Source organism: Nomascus leucogenys, chromosome 1a, assembly GCF_006542625.1.
Source record: "Nomascus leucogenys isolate Asia chromosome 1a, Asia_NLE_v1, whole genome shotgun sequence".
Classification (NCBI taxonomy): domain Eukaryota; kingdom Metazoa; phylum Chordata; class Mammalia; order Primates; family Hylobatidae; genus Nomascus; species Nomascus leucogenys.
The window spans coordinates 19,840,985-19,854,959 of NC_044381.1; the positions used below are offsets into that span (position 1 = coordinate 19,840,985).

At 45.1% G+C, this 13,975-nt stretch overlaps 1 protein-coding gene across 3 annotated transcripts in view; it reads right to left on the reverse strand.

Annotated features, from left to right (window-relative positions):
• PLIN2 (perilipin 2) overlaps positions 1-13,975 on the reverse strand; it is a 62,150-nt gene that overhangs the window by 1,767 nt on the left and 46,408 nt on the right. For 2 of the 3 annotated variants that reach the window (XM_030818518.1, XM_030818483.1), the window contains 4 exons: positions 11,653-11,938; positions 10,421-10,602; positions 9,087-9,221; positions 7,083-7,373 (listed from right to left, as the gene is read on the reverse strand). In XM_030818518.1, coding sequence (XP_030674378.1) covers positions 7,083-7,373; positions 9,087-9,221; positions 10,421-10,602; positions 11,653-11,938 — 894 coding nt within the window. Of the gene's footprint in view, positions 1-6,488; positions 7,374-9,086; positions 9,222-10,420; positions 10,603-11,652; positions 11,939-13,975 lie in introns of those variants that run through there. The other variant, XM_030818579.1, reaches the window with a different exon arrangement.

The following is a 13,975-nucleotide window of genomic DNA, read 5'->3' on the forward strand; positions in this document are numbered from 1 at the left end:
AACTGAGATTACAGGCGTGTGCTGCGACCATGCCCGGCTAATTTTTGTATTTTTTAGTAGAGATAGGGTTTCACCATGTTGGCCAGGCTGGTCTCGAACTCCTGACCTCAAGTGATCCACCCTCCTTGGCTTCCCAAAATGCTGGGATTACAGGCATGAGCCACCGCACCCGGCCTGGAGTTATTGTTTAATGGGTGCAGAATTTGTGCTTAAGATGAATATAACGGTGATGGTTGTATAACATTGTGAATGTGCTTAATGCCACATAATTGTACACTTAAAAATTGAAAAAATGGAACATTTGACATTGGATTTCTTTTTGTTTTGTTTGTTTGTTTGTTTTGAGATTGAGTCTCATTGTCATCCAGGCTGGAGTGCAGTCGTGCGAACTCGGTTCACTACAACCTCCACCTCCCGGGTTCAAGTGATTCTCCTGCCTCAGCCACCCAAGTACCTGGTATTACAGGCATGTGCCACCACACCCGGCTAATTTTTGTATTTTTAGTAGAGATGGGATTTCACCATGTTGGCAAGGCTGGTCTTGAACTCCTGACCTCAGGTGATCCGCCCACCTTGGCCTCCCAAAGTGCTGGGATTACAGGCATGAGCTACCGTGCCCGGCCAGCTCTACAATCTTTTATATGGCACTCTCAAATGGCACTTTCATAAAATCCATACCAGCTAAAAACCTAGAAAGTATATTATGTATCAAGACTAGGCTCCCTTGTGAGATTCAAAGCCTTTCATTATATTATATTTCATATTATATCTGTAATCTGCAGGCCCAGTTTAAGCAAGAAAAACATGAGAAGAATCTCAGGCAATTCTGTCTACCTCCAACTGCAAACATTTTCCTCTTGACTGCCTTCCTATCACTTCACTTAGTCATCTTACTGACAATCTTAACAATTTTTTTTTTTTTTGAGACAGAGTCTCGCTCTGTCGCCCAGGCTGGAGTGCAGTGGTGCCATCCTAGCTCACTGCAACCTTCGCCTCCCAGGTTCAAGCAATTCTCATGCCTCAGTAGCTTGAATTACAGGAGCGAGCCACAATGCCCACCTAATTTTTGTATCTTTAGTAAAGACGAGGTTTCACCATGTTGGCCAGGCTGCCACTGAACTCCTGGCCTCAAGTGATCTGCCGACTCAGCCTCCCAAAGTGCTAGGATTACAGGCATGAGCCACTGCACCTGGGCAATTTTTACAATTAAAGATGTACTGTGTTGTGGCCGGCACGGTGGCTCACGCCTGTAATCCCAGCACTTTGGGAGGCCGAGGTGGGTGGATCACGAGGTCAGGAGATCGAGACCACGGTGAAACCCCGTCTCTACTAAAAATACAAAAAATTGGCTGGGCGCGGTGGCGGGCGCCTGTCGTCCCAGCTACTCCGGAGGCTGAGGCAGGAGAATGGCGTGAACCCAGGAGGCAGAGCCTGCAGTGAGCCAAGATCGCGCCACTGCACTCCAGCCTGGGTGACAGAGCGAGACTCCGTCTCGAAAAAAAAAAAAAAAAAAAAGAGGTACTGTGTTAATCAGCAGTTTCATCTGTCAGACTCAACGAAGTATAGGCTGCCTGCCTCTCACCACCAACTGAGAGTATAATTTTCTAATTCAGTCTTTTCCTTCTGAGCACTCCATTCCTGACTCTCAGCTTAGGATGGTTAGTTAGAAGTCCTTAACCCTCAACCAGTCCTAAAAATATGACCTGGGACTAGCCCAGTGAGGGTCAAATTGATGCCGTATTTTTTTTTCAGGAGTTGATAATTTCTAAAACTAAAGTTTTAGAAGTTCGGTTCTAAAGAAATTCATTTTGGGGTAGAGGGAGCGGGGTAGCATCAGAATCTCAAAAGGTAACCAAGAAAGATACCATAAAACAAGTCTTTGGCTTAAGCTGACCTGTAGCCCTATACCTTATATAAACCAAATTTTAGTTTTTTCCTTTTCACTTCATTAGTTGTTTTTTTCCCACAGCCTTGAACTCCTGGGCTCAAGCAATCTTCCTGTCCCAGCCACCTGAGAAACTGAGACTATAGATGCATACCACTAGGCCCAGTTTCATTAGTTCTTTAATACCTATAACTGCCTTATCAAAGTGGATATATTTTCCTAACCATGAGCTGGTATTATATACTCACACCTTGAACTGCCAAGTTAAAGATACTACATGTCATTGTCCCACAGATGATGTCCCCATGCCTCTAGTGCAAATTAAAAAAACATATCCCCATCCTCAACACTCACTTCCATCTGTTGAGGCAACATTAACTTAATAGATGAGAAAACTAAGGCTCAGAGATTAATGGCCAATGCATCAGGTTCCTTTGCATTTTTGCGTAGGACAAACTAGAAAGACTATGTTATTATTACAGGCAAAGGAAAAAACATTCTTGAACACTCCCTGAGGCACACCATGCCAGGTTTCATGCAGTCAAATGTTTACAAACCTGCCGTGGTTACATACTATGTTAGCCTTAGTCAGTATTTTCCCTCAAAAGAACTGTTTTCTGGAGGAAAAAAAGTCTGTAAAACCAAAATTTTCTGCCAGTTTATGTGACAATGAAGCTGCAAGATGTGAGAACACAGGCCAGGTTCAGTAGCTCATGCCTGGAATCCCAGCACTTTGGCAGGCCGAGGTGAGTGGATCACTTGAGCTCAGGAGTTTGAGACCAGCCTGGGCAACATGGTGAAACCCCATCTTTACAAAAATACAAAAATTAGCTAGGTGTGATTGTGCATGCCTATGGTCCCAGATACTCAGGACACTGAGGAGGGAGAATCGATTGAGCCTGGGAGGCAAAGCTTGCAGTGAGCCAATCACACCACTGCACTATTGCCTGAGCAATAGAGCAAGAGCCCATCTCAAAAAAAAAAAAAAGGCCGGGTGCGGTGGCTCACGCTTGTAATCCCAGCACTTTGGGAGGCCGAGGCGGGCGGATCACGAGGTCAGGAGATCAATACCACAGTGAAACCCCGTCTCTACTAAAAATACAAAAAATTAGCTGGGCGTGGTGGTGGGCGCCTGTAGTCCCAGCTACTCGGAGAGGCTGAGGCAGGAGAATGGCGTGAACCTGGGAGGCGGAGCTTGCAGTGAGCCGAGACTGCACCACTGCACTCCAACCTGGGCGACAGAGCAAGACACCCTCTCAAAAAAAATAAAAAAATAAAAAGCCAGAACACCACAAATCCTGAGACATGTTGACAAATGAATGAAATGCATGCAGACACAAACTTGAAACACAAAGAGCAAAACCATGACCAATGTGCGCAGCTCACAGCAAAAAGCAAGGGCTGCTGGTGCTCTTCTAGAAGCTAAGAATGTTCTACAATTTATTCTGCCTCTGCTCAGGAAGAAGAGCTTTGAGACCTCTCTCCTTTTCATAAGCTATTCAGTAAGCACTACAATTCTTTTTTTTTTAATTTGTACTAACTTTTTTTTTTTTTTTTTTGAGACAGGGTCTCGCTCTGTCACCCAGGCTGGAGTGCAGTGGCGCCATCTCGGCTCACCGCAAGCTCCGCCTCCTGGGTTCACGCCATTCTCCTGCCTCAGCCTCTCCGAGTAGCTGGGACTACAGGCGCCCGCCACCACGCCCGGCTAATTTTTTTGTATTTTTAGTAGAGATGGGGTTTCACCGTGGTCTCGATCTCCTGACCTCGTGATCCGCCTGCCTCGGCCTCCCAAAGTGCTGGGATTACAAGCGTGAGCCACCGCGCCTGGCCTAATTTGTACTAACTTAAGTAACACACTATAACTCTTATAGTAGGGAAACACAAAGGTGTATGTTCAGGATACGAAAGCATGTGTAGCCAGGCATGGTGGCTCACGCCTGTAATCCCAGCATTCTGCGAGGCTGAGGCGGGCAGATCACTTGAGGTCAGGAGTTTGAGACCAGCCTGGCCAATGTGGTGAAACCCCATCTCTACTAAAAAGACAAAAACTAGCCAGGCGTGGCGGCGCACGCCTATACTTGGGAGGCTGAGGGCAGGAGTATAGCTTGAACCTGGGAGGCAGAGGTTGCAGTGAGATGAGACCACACCATTGCACTCCAGCCTGGGCAACAGAGCAAGACTCTGCCTCAAGAAAAAAAAAAAAAAAAATTAAGAGGCAGAGGCCTAGAAAATGCCCGTCACTGGGAACAGGAAGGCAAGTGAGTGACTAGGCTCTATCCTGGAAACCCATAAATCACAAAAGTCCATCCTTCCCAGAAACCAGAAGCTCCTTATCTGCAAAACAAATCCTAGGGATTTCCTACCTACCCTCCAACTCAACTCACCTGTTTACTGATTTCTGGAGTTACACTGAGAAGAAAAAATTTGTAACTTGATAAAAACCTTTTTTTTTTTTTTTTTTTTTGAGACAGGGTCTGTTGTCCAGGCAGGAGTGCAGTGGCACGACCTTGGCTCACTGCAACCTTCCACCTGCCTGGTTCAGGGGATTCTTGTGCCTCAGCCCCCAAGTAGCTGGGATTACAGGTGCACACAGCCATGCCCGGCTAATTTTTGTGGGTTTTTTTGTTTTGTTTTGTTTTTGTTTTTTGAGATGGAGTCTTGCCCTGTCGCTGGACAGGCTGGAGTGCAATGGCGCGATCTTGGCTCACTGCAACCTCCACCTCCCGGGTTCAAACGATTCTGCCTCAGCCTCCCGAGGAGCTGGGATTACAGGTGCACGCCACCATGCCCAGCTAATTTTTGTATTTTTAGTAGAGACAGGGTTTACCATGTTGGCCAGGCTGGCCACTGTTGGCCTCTCCTGAGCTCGTGATCTGCCAGCCTCGGCCTCCCAACCTGCCGGGATTACAGGCGTGAGCTACCACGCCCAGCCTAATTTTTGTGTTTTTAGTAGAGACTGGGTTTCGCCCTGTTGGCCAGGCTGGTCTCAAACTCCTGACCTCAAGTGATCTGTCCACCTCGGCCTCCCAAAATGCTGGGATTACAGGCATGAGTCACTGTGCCTGGTTGATAAAAAACTTTAATAGACTCATTCACACCAAAGGAGCATGTAAAGTTATGTGCCGCTTCATTGTTTTCATGGAGAGAAAGGGGTGAGCCAGGATAGAAAGAGACTAATTTGAGTTAGACTTCAGTTCTGCTGAGGGCAGCCCTGCTGCTTACCTTTTAGCAGGGACAGCCAGAAGCATGTAGCTCTATTTCACACTTTTTTTTTTTTTTTTTTGAGACAGAGTCTCACTCTGTTGCTCAGGTTGGAGTGCATTGGCACAATCTTGGCTCACTGCAGCCTCCACCTCCCAGACGCAGGGGATTCTCCTTCCCCAGCCTCCAAGTGGCTGGGATTATAGGCACGCACCACTAGGCCAGGCTAATTTTTGTATTTTTTGTAGAGACAGGGTTTCACGTTGTTGGTCAGGCTGGTGTTGAACCCCTGACCTCAGGTGATCTGCCTGCCTTGGCCTCCCAAAGTGCTGGGATTACAGGTATGAGCCACAGCGCCTGGCCCATTTCACAAGTTCTGAGACTCGCTTTTAAAAACAAGTTTGACATATTGTATCTGTGTGACAAGGAGATTCAGGATAGTTCCTAAATAACCAATGTTGAATGGACTAGAAGTCTGGATACCATAGGCAGGAGGTAAGAAGAACCTTTTTCTACAGGGGGCTTAAAGTCTTTTTACTTGTAATTAGTCTCACATGGTCTTCTATACGTATCTCCCCAACAACTGAGGTTAGTGACTTTTTCCCAAAATGACAACATAGTAACTTAAGTCCAGCTGAGGCTGGACACTGAAGAATCTCCCTTTAGGACTCACGCTTTAACTGGTTCCCTGGCAAGAAATGCCCAATGCCTTTACATGATGCTGATTTAAACACTCACTCACTTCCTTTCAGCTCTGATTCCTTTTCAGTGAGGTAGTCAGACATGACTAGGTCCTCTTACTGGTTTAAAAACCCACTCACAGGGGTCCAGTAAGTTGGCAAACAAAGAGGGCCAACTGTCACCTAGTAAAATTTGAATATGCAGATTAGCTTTTAATTTGTTTTAAATCTGTTATCAAGCATCCTATTTTTTTTTTAAATCTGTTATCAAGCATCCTTTTTTTTTTGAGACGGAGTCTTGCTCTTTCGCCCAGGCCAGAGTGCAGTGGTGCTATCTCGGCTCACTGCAAGCTCCGCCTCCCAGGTTCACGCCATTCTCCTGCCTCAGCCTCCAGAGTAGCTGGGACTACAGGCACCCGCCACCATGCCCGGCTAATTTTTTGTATTTTTAGTAGAGACGGGGTTTCACCGTGTTTGCCAGGATGGTCTCGATCTTCTGACCTCGTGATCCGCCTGCCTCGGCCTCCCAAAGTGCAGGGATTACAGGCGTGAGTCACCGCACCCGGCCAAGCATCCCATTTTTAACATTAGCCTTCCAATGTTCTCACTCTGCCAAACTCCCCAACAGGCCAATTGAAATTCATGTATGTATAATAACTCTGTCATGCAGGTTAAGCAGCTCTACAAAAGCAACACACAAAGCATGTGGAACAAACAGCACGTAACTGGTCTATCCTGCAGTGAATTTTATTGAATTCAAAGGTAGTATTCCTATTTGAGAAATGAAAAACTAAAATCAAGTTTTACAAGCAAGCATCATGAGATAAAGCAGTGAGGAGGCCTTTTCAGATCATACCAGAGCAGACAGCAGCTTCTACCCCAGCCCACATGAAGATGTTTTTATTCAATACAGTGACAGAGGCAACGCAATGGCCATAGAATGAGAACGTAAGTGCACTTGAATTTTTTCTGAGTTCTGGCTATAGGCTCTGACAAGCCTATCATTCTTTTCTTACCAGGTGAACAGAAATCATCTGCTAATGCCAGAAACTTTAAAGCTCTTAATTCAGCTGGAAACAACCATAATTGAGGGCCTTTAAAGTAGCTACTTGCTTCCCAATTTAGGGTTGCCTAGCAAGTTAATTTCAACATAACAAAAGGTGTCATCTGTCTGGCCACAGCATGCACTAGTGATAGGGGCAGGTTTAATGAGTTTTGTGCTCAGATCGCTGGGTCTCCTGGCTGCTCTTGTCCATCTCTGCACCTTGGTCCTGAGCATTCTGAGACTCAGTCAGCTGAGGATAAAAGGGACCTACCAGCCAGTTGAGGGGCGTGTTGTTAACAAGATAATCCATCACATCATCTAAAGATTCCTTCATTTTCTGCAGCTGCCCCTTGCTAGAAGTGAGGAGGCTGTCAGACACTTCTTTAAAGGAGGCAGCATTGCGGAACACTGAGTAGATGTCGCCTGCCATCACCCCCATGTGCTTGGCCTGGTCTTGGATGTTCTGCGGTACACCTTGGATGTTGGACAGGAGGGTGTGGCACGTGGTCTGGAGCTGCTGAGTCAGGTTGCGGGCAATTGCAAGAGTACGTGACTCAATGTGCTAAAAATAAAACTTAAAATTAGCAGTGAATCCAACAGTGCTATGTATAAGTTAGTTTAATGACAGTAAGCTGGTTACGTGTCCACCACATATGTGGATTCTTTGGCTTTTAAAAATCCTCATTACAATGCCAAGTGCAGCAGTATTATTCACATTTCACAGATATGAATATAAGCTTAGAGCTTAAGTAGATGGCTTCAGTTAACAACTGGAAAACAGCTGGGTAGGGATTCGAACTAGTGCCTGAGTCTCCAAAGTTCATCATCTTAAACTGAAGAAACATATTAGGTAGGGGAGATCCAAAAGAATGGGAAATAGACTTCATGTTAGTAGTGTAATGTACATATTCCCTCCTCAAATAAAATGACAAGACATGAACGAACAGTTCATATTGACTTCAGAGCTTTTGGGACACAAAGAACCACTTTCTAGGACTATAAGAGGATATTTCTTTTCCCTTCCTTCCTCCCTTCCTCCCTTCCTTTTTCTTTCTTTCTCTTTCTCTCTCTCTCTCTCTCCTTCCTTCCTTCCTTCCCTCCTTCCCTCCCTCCCTTCCTCCTTTCTTTCTTTCTGAGACAGGGTCTCAGTCTGTCGCCCAGGCTGAAGGGCACTGGCACAATCATGGCTCACTGCAGCCCCGACCTCTCGGGCTTAGGTGATCCTCCCACCTCAGCCTCTCGAGCAACTAGGACTACAGGTGCACGCCACCACACCCTGCTAATTTTTGTATTTTTTGTAGAGATGGGGTTTCACAGTTGCCCAGGCTGGTCCTGAATTCCTGGGCTCAAGTGATCTGCCTGCCTTGGCCTCCCAAAGTGCTGAGATTACAGGTGTGAGCCATTGCACCCAGCCAAGATGCTATGTCTTCCCACTGGAACCTTGGTCACCTTATTGCCCTTTCACCTAGTTGGTTCACCCATTAGTTCTCAGCTTACCATTCATCTCTTCCAGAAAGCAATGTGACTCAACCACCCCCACTCCAAGGCTGCCTGAGATAGTCTTCCCATATATTTTCTTTCTTTTTTGAGACAGAGTCTTACTCTGTTGCCCAGGCTGGAGTGCAGTGGCATGATCTCGGCTCATGGCAACCTCTGCCTCCCAGGTTCAAGCCATTATCCTGCCTCAGCCACCCGAGTAGCTGGGACTACAGGCACGTGCCACCATGCCTGGCTCATTTTTTGTATTTTTAGTAGAGACAGGGCTTCACCATGTTGGCCAGGATGGTCTCAATCTCCTGACCTCGTGATCTGCCCACCTCGGCCTCCCAAAGTTTCGGATTACAGGTGTGAGCCACCGCACCCAGCCAATAGTGCCTGTATTTATGCTGTTAAACAACAACCGGACTTGGGTGCTCTGAGCATACTGCCTATGAGATAGCCCTCTTCTGCAGGGAGCATTAAAAAAAAAAAAAACAGGCACAATAGGACAGCATGGCTGGCTGTATCCCCTGTTAGTCTGTATCCACTATGAGGGCAAGGCCTGTGTTTCTCATTTAGTTGTATCTCACTTGGGGCATATGTATACTCATAGGTTGTTAGATAAAATTATTCCCTGCCTAGTTTTGCTTTTCTGCCACATAACTAGCCATCTATGTACATGGTATTGTTCAACCTTTTGATAGAGTATTCTAAGACATAGTATGGAAAAATTGAAATGAAAAGTCTGATAAGAACTTCTTCAGAAACCAGCAAATGACCATCCCAGTCATCTTACCTCAGCACAGTGGGACTCATCAGTATCATCATATCCAATGCTCCTTTTCCACTCCACCCATGAGAGGTAGAGCTTATCCTGAGCATCCTGAATTTTCTGATTGGCACTATGCACATTCTTCCTGGCAAATTCAATCTAGACACATTGAAACAAGACAAAGGAACACACAAGTCAGATATTCATGTTAGCCTGCTTGCAGATGTATGATGTAAATCAGGCAACATAAAAACTAAGAATTTCCTGGAGTTGAATAAGATCTATTCCTGCTATCATTATTATTTATTATCAATATGTGTAAATTAACCAAGCAGTAGTAGCTCTTTACTGCCTCTATTTAACTATTAAATCACTGACTCCACATTTACCTCCAGTTTAGCACAGGTAAAGCAACTAAAAAACTAAAAAAAAATTTTTTTTTGAGAGAGTCTCACTGTCACCCAGGCTGAAGTGCAGTGGCATGATCACAGCTCACTGAACCTCCGTCTCGTGCCTTAGCCTACCGAGTAGCTGGGATTACAGGCATATGCCACCATGCCCAGCTAATTTTTGTATTTTTAGTAGAGACAGGATTTCACCATGTTGGCTAGGCTGGTCTTGAACTCCTGACCTCAGGTGATCCAACCACCTTGCCCTCCTAAAGTGCTGGGATTATAGGCATGAGCCATCACTCCCAGCCAGCAACTAAAATTTAATGTGGACATGAGTAAAGGATAAGTTAGAATTACAAAACAGAAAGGAATTTGACCTTCCTCTTCCCTGTTGCCAACCACCTATTTCCCTTTCTAAGAAGAAATGGTTTTCTTATGGCAGTACAGAATGGTACATACTGTTCTATAACTTGGCAACCTTTAATGGCTACACAGTAGTCTATTGTGATATATCAATTTAATTAGTCCCGTTAGTGGATGTGCATTGTTATAGTCTCTTGCAACTTTAAACAAATATACACATCTGTAAGATAAAAAGCAAAACAGCTCCAAGTGTAGGTATGTTTGTAACTTTACTAAAACTGTCTCTTGAATCAGTCCCTTAGAGCAAGAGCTGCACAAGTGTGGTTCTTTCTCTACACCGTTGCCAATAGCCACATTTCCTGTGTGGCAGGACAAGGGAGATGTCAGTATTTGACCCCTCAGAGCGAGATTAGCATCGCTTCCTATATTTCAGCTATTTATACTTCCTTTTTCTGTGAGCTGTCTTCATATTCTTTGTCCAGTTTTCTATTGGGTTGTTCGTCAAGTAAGAGTGAAATTCTTGGATTTTGTGATTACATTTAATTCTTGGGCCTAGAGATAAATGAACCCACTTCAGATACCTTAAAATAAAGTTTTACTCACCAGGCGAACAGTAGAATGGAGCTGAGAAATGGTCTCTTGGCTCTTTTGCTTAGCTTCTTTAACCCTGCTGAGAGCCTGCTGGTAGGCGCGGGAGCGAAGCTTGGTAGACAGGGATCCCAGTCTAACATAATAACTTGGCTTCTGAACCAGATCAAATCCTTCAACTTTTTTTGCTTCTTTTTCTGAAGTTAGAAATAAGAGACAAAAAAACTTAAGGGATCGCAGTGACAAGTGATAAGGCCTGGACTCTAGCCTGGGTCTTGACTTTCTTACTTCTACCCAATCACTTAGCAATCATGCAGCCATTTTTCCAAGACTGCTCACGTCTGCTGCTGGACTTGACTACCCTGAACATATTACTGTATCTGATACACAGTGCATGCATCTACACGTTTCTCCCACTAGAGTAAACTGCATTTTTTTTTTTTTTTTGGAAACAGGATCTTGCTCTGTTGCCCAGGCTGGAGTACAGTGGCACAATTTTGGCTCACTGCAGCCTCAACCTCCTGGGCTCAACTGATCCTCTCACCTCAGCCTCCCGAGTAGCTAGGACTATAGGAACAAGCCACCATGCCCAGCTAATTTTTGTGTTTTATAGGGTTTCGCCATATTGCCCAGGCTAATCTCAAACTCCTGAACTCAAGCAATCTGCCTGTCTTAGCCTCCCAAAGTGCTGGGATTGTAGGCATGCACCACTGCATCCAGCCTAGAGTGAACTTGAGCGGCATGGTACCTGGCACACATTACCTAATGATGATTCTTTGTAATGAGGATTTTATAAAGCAATCCATTAAAGACTATCCATTTACAGAAAATATTTTTCAAGGCCAATTTTTACTAAAGTTTCAAAACTTACTATGTACGATTCAATGTGAACTTTATGATTGCTTTAGGAAGGAAAATCTATAGAGGCAAAAAGATTAGTGGTTGCTCACATCTGTAATCCCAGCACTTTGGGAGGTCAAGGCAGGTGGATCGTTTGAGCCCAGAAGTTCGAGATCAGCCTGGGCAATATAGTGAGATCCCATCTCTATAAAATAAAATTGAATTAAAAAGGACTGACTGCAAACAGCCATGAGGATCTTTTGGGGTAGCAGAAGTGTTCTAAAACTGGATTGCGGTGATGCTTGCACAACTGTGTAAATTTAGACTAAAGATGAGAGTATATGTCAATGAAGCTGTTTAGGAAAGATTTAATATAAAACAGTATTTCAAGATAAAATTCCAGTTACCTAGTTCTTCCTCAGTGAGAGGGAGGTAGTGTTCTACCAACAGCTCTGATTTGGTGAGTGCATTGTCTACGCCACTGCTCACGAGCTGCATCATCCGACTCCCCAAGACTGTGTTAACGCTGCCACTGACCACAGACTTGGTCTTCTCCACACTGCCAGTCACCGCCCCTTTGGTCTTGTCCATCACCCCTGTGATCGTGCTGGCCACAGAATCCTTGGCCCCAGTCACAGTAGTCGTCACAGCATCTTTTGCCCCAGTCACAGCACCTTTGGCACTGGCAACAATCTATAAGTAGAAAAGCAGATCCCTTGGCTGGTGAGAAACATGAGCACAAGGACATACCTAAGGTCTTAACTAAGGCAGCACAGCTGAAGAGTTAAAGAAGGAATCTAGTCCTCTCGCTCTAGCTTTAGGTCTTGGGCAAGTCACTAAGAGTTGATGAGCCTGAATTTCCCTATCAAGTATATCTGGCCTACCTGCCAGTCCTTGGGAATTGCTGGAGGAGCAAATGAAGTAAACAGATATGAAATTTGTCTGTTTGCCAAGGCTGCAGTGAGCCGTGATTGTGCCACTGCCCTTAGCCTGGGTGACAGAGCAAGACCCTGTCTCAAAAAAAAAGAAAGAAGAGAAAAGAAAAAAAAAAGAGAGAAAAGAAAAGAAGGTAAGTTATATAGCTTATTCCAAAGTCACACAAATCCAGAGAGGAAACTGAATATCAAACTATACCTGGCCCTCGGGGTGTTATTAGTATGCAGTTATTATACATGGCAGGGCATGGTGGCTCATGCCTGTAATCCCAGCACTTTGCAAAGCTGAGTCGATTGGATCACCTGAAGTTAGGAGTTCGAGACCAGCCTGACCAACATGGTGAAACCCTGTCTCTACTAAATACAAAAAATTAGTTGGGCGTGGTGGCACATGCCTGTAACCCCAGCTACTTGGGAGACTGAGGCAGAAGAATGGCTTGAACCCCAGAGGTGGAGGTTGCAGTGAGCCAAAATTGCACCATTACACTACAGCCTGGGCAACAAGAGCAAAACTCCGTCTCAAAAACAAACAAACAACAACAACAAAAATTAGCTGGGTATGGCGGGGCGTGCCTGTGAACCCAGCTACTGGGAAGGCTGAAGCAGGACAACTGCTTGAACCCAGGAGGAAGAGGCTGCAGTGAGTCGAGATTGTGCCACTGTACTCCAGCCTGGGCGACAGAGCAAGACTCCGTCTCAAAAAAATAAAAGAACACAAGTTATCAATTTTTTTTTTTTTTTTTTTTTTTGAGACGGAGTCTCGCTCTGTCGCCCAGGCTGGAGTGCAGTGGCGTGATCTTGGCTCACTGCAAGCTCCACCTCCCAGGTTCACGCCATTCTCCTGCCTCAGCCTCCCGAGTAACTGGGACTACAGGCGCCTGCCACCACACCCGGCTAATTTTTTTTTTTGTATTTTTAGTAGAGACGGGGTTTCACCGTGTTAGCCAGGATGGTCTTGATCTCCTGACCTCGTGATCTGCCCACCTCAGCCTCCCAAAGTGCTGGGATTACAGGCATGAGCCACTGTGCCCGGCCCACAAGTTACCAACATTTAAAGAAAATATCCGAAATGGAAAATAACTCTCACCATTAGCACAGTCTCAAGCAATGTAGGTGAAAAATTTAAAAGATTTGCACAAGCATTCTAAAGGCTATACACTAAACTTATCTATAGCTGTGTACCACATAACGTTTTGGTCAGCAATGGACCACTATTCGATGATAGTCCATAAGATTATAATGGACTGCCCTAAAACAGGTGTACTTTTTTTTTTCACTGTACCTTTTCTAGTTTAGATACACAAATACTTATCATTGTGTTACAGTAGTCAGTGTAGTCATGCTGTGCAGGTTTGTAGCCTAGAAGCAAGCAACAGGCTATATACCATATAGCCTAGGTATATAGCAGGCTATACCAGGAGTCCCTAACCCCCGGGCCATGAACCATTACCAGTCCATTACCAGTCAGAGGCGACATTAGATTCTCATAGGAGACCTAATCCTAACCCTATTGTGAACTTGCATGTGCATGCTCCTTATGAGAATCTAATGATAAATATAGTGCACTTGAATCATCCCAAAAACACCACCAGCCCCCTACTGGTCCATGGAAAAACTGTCTTCCATGGAACCAGTTCCTGGTGCCATAAAGCTTGGGGACCACTGGGCTCTACCATCTAGGTTGGTGTGAGTATACTCTGTGATGTTCACACAACGGCAAAATCACCTAATGATGCATGTCTCAAAACATATTCCCATCACTAAGTGACAGATGACTGTATTAAGATTATAAAAA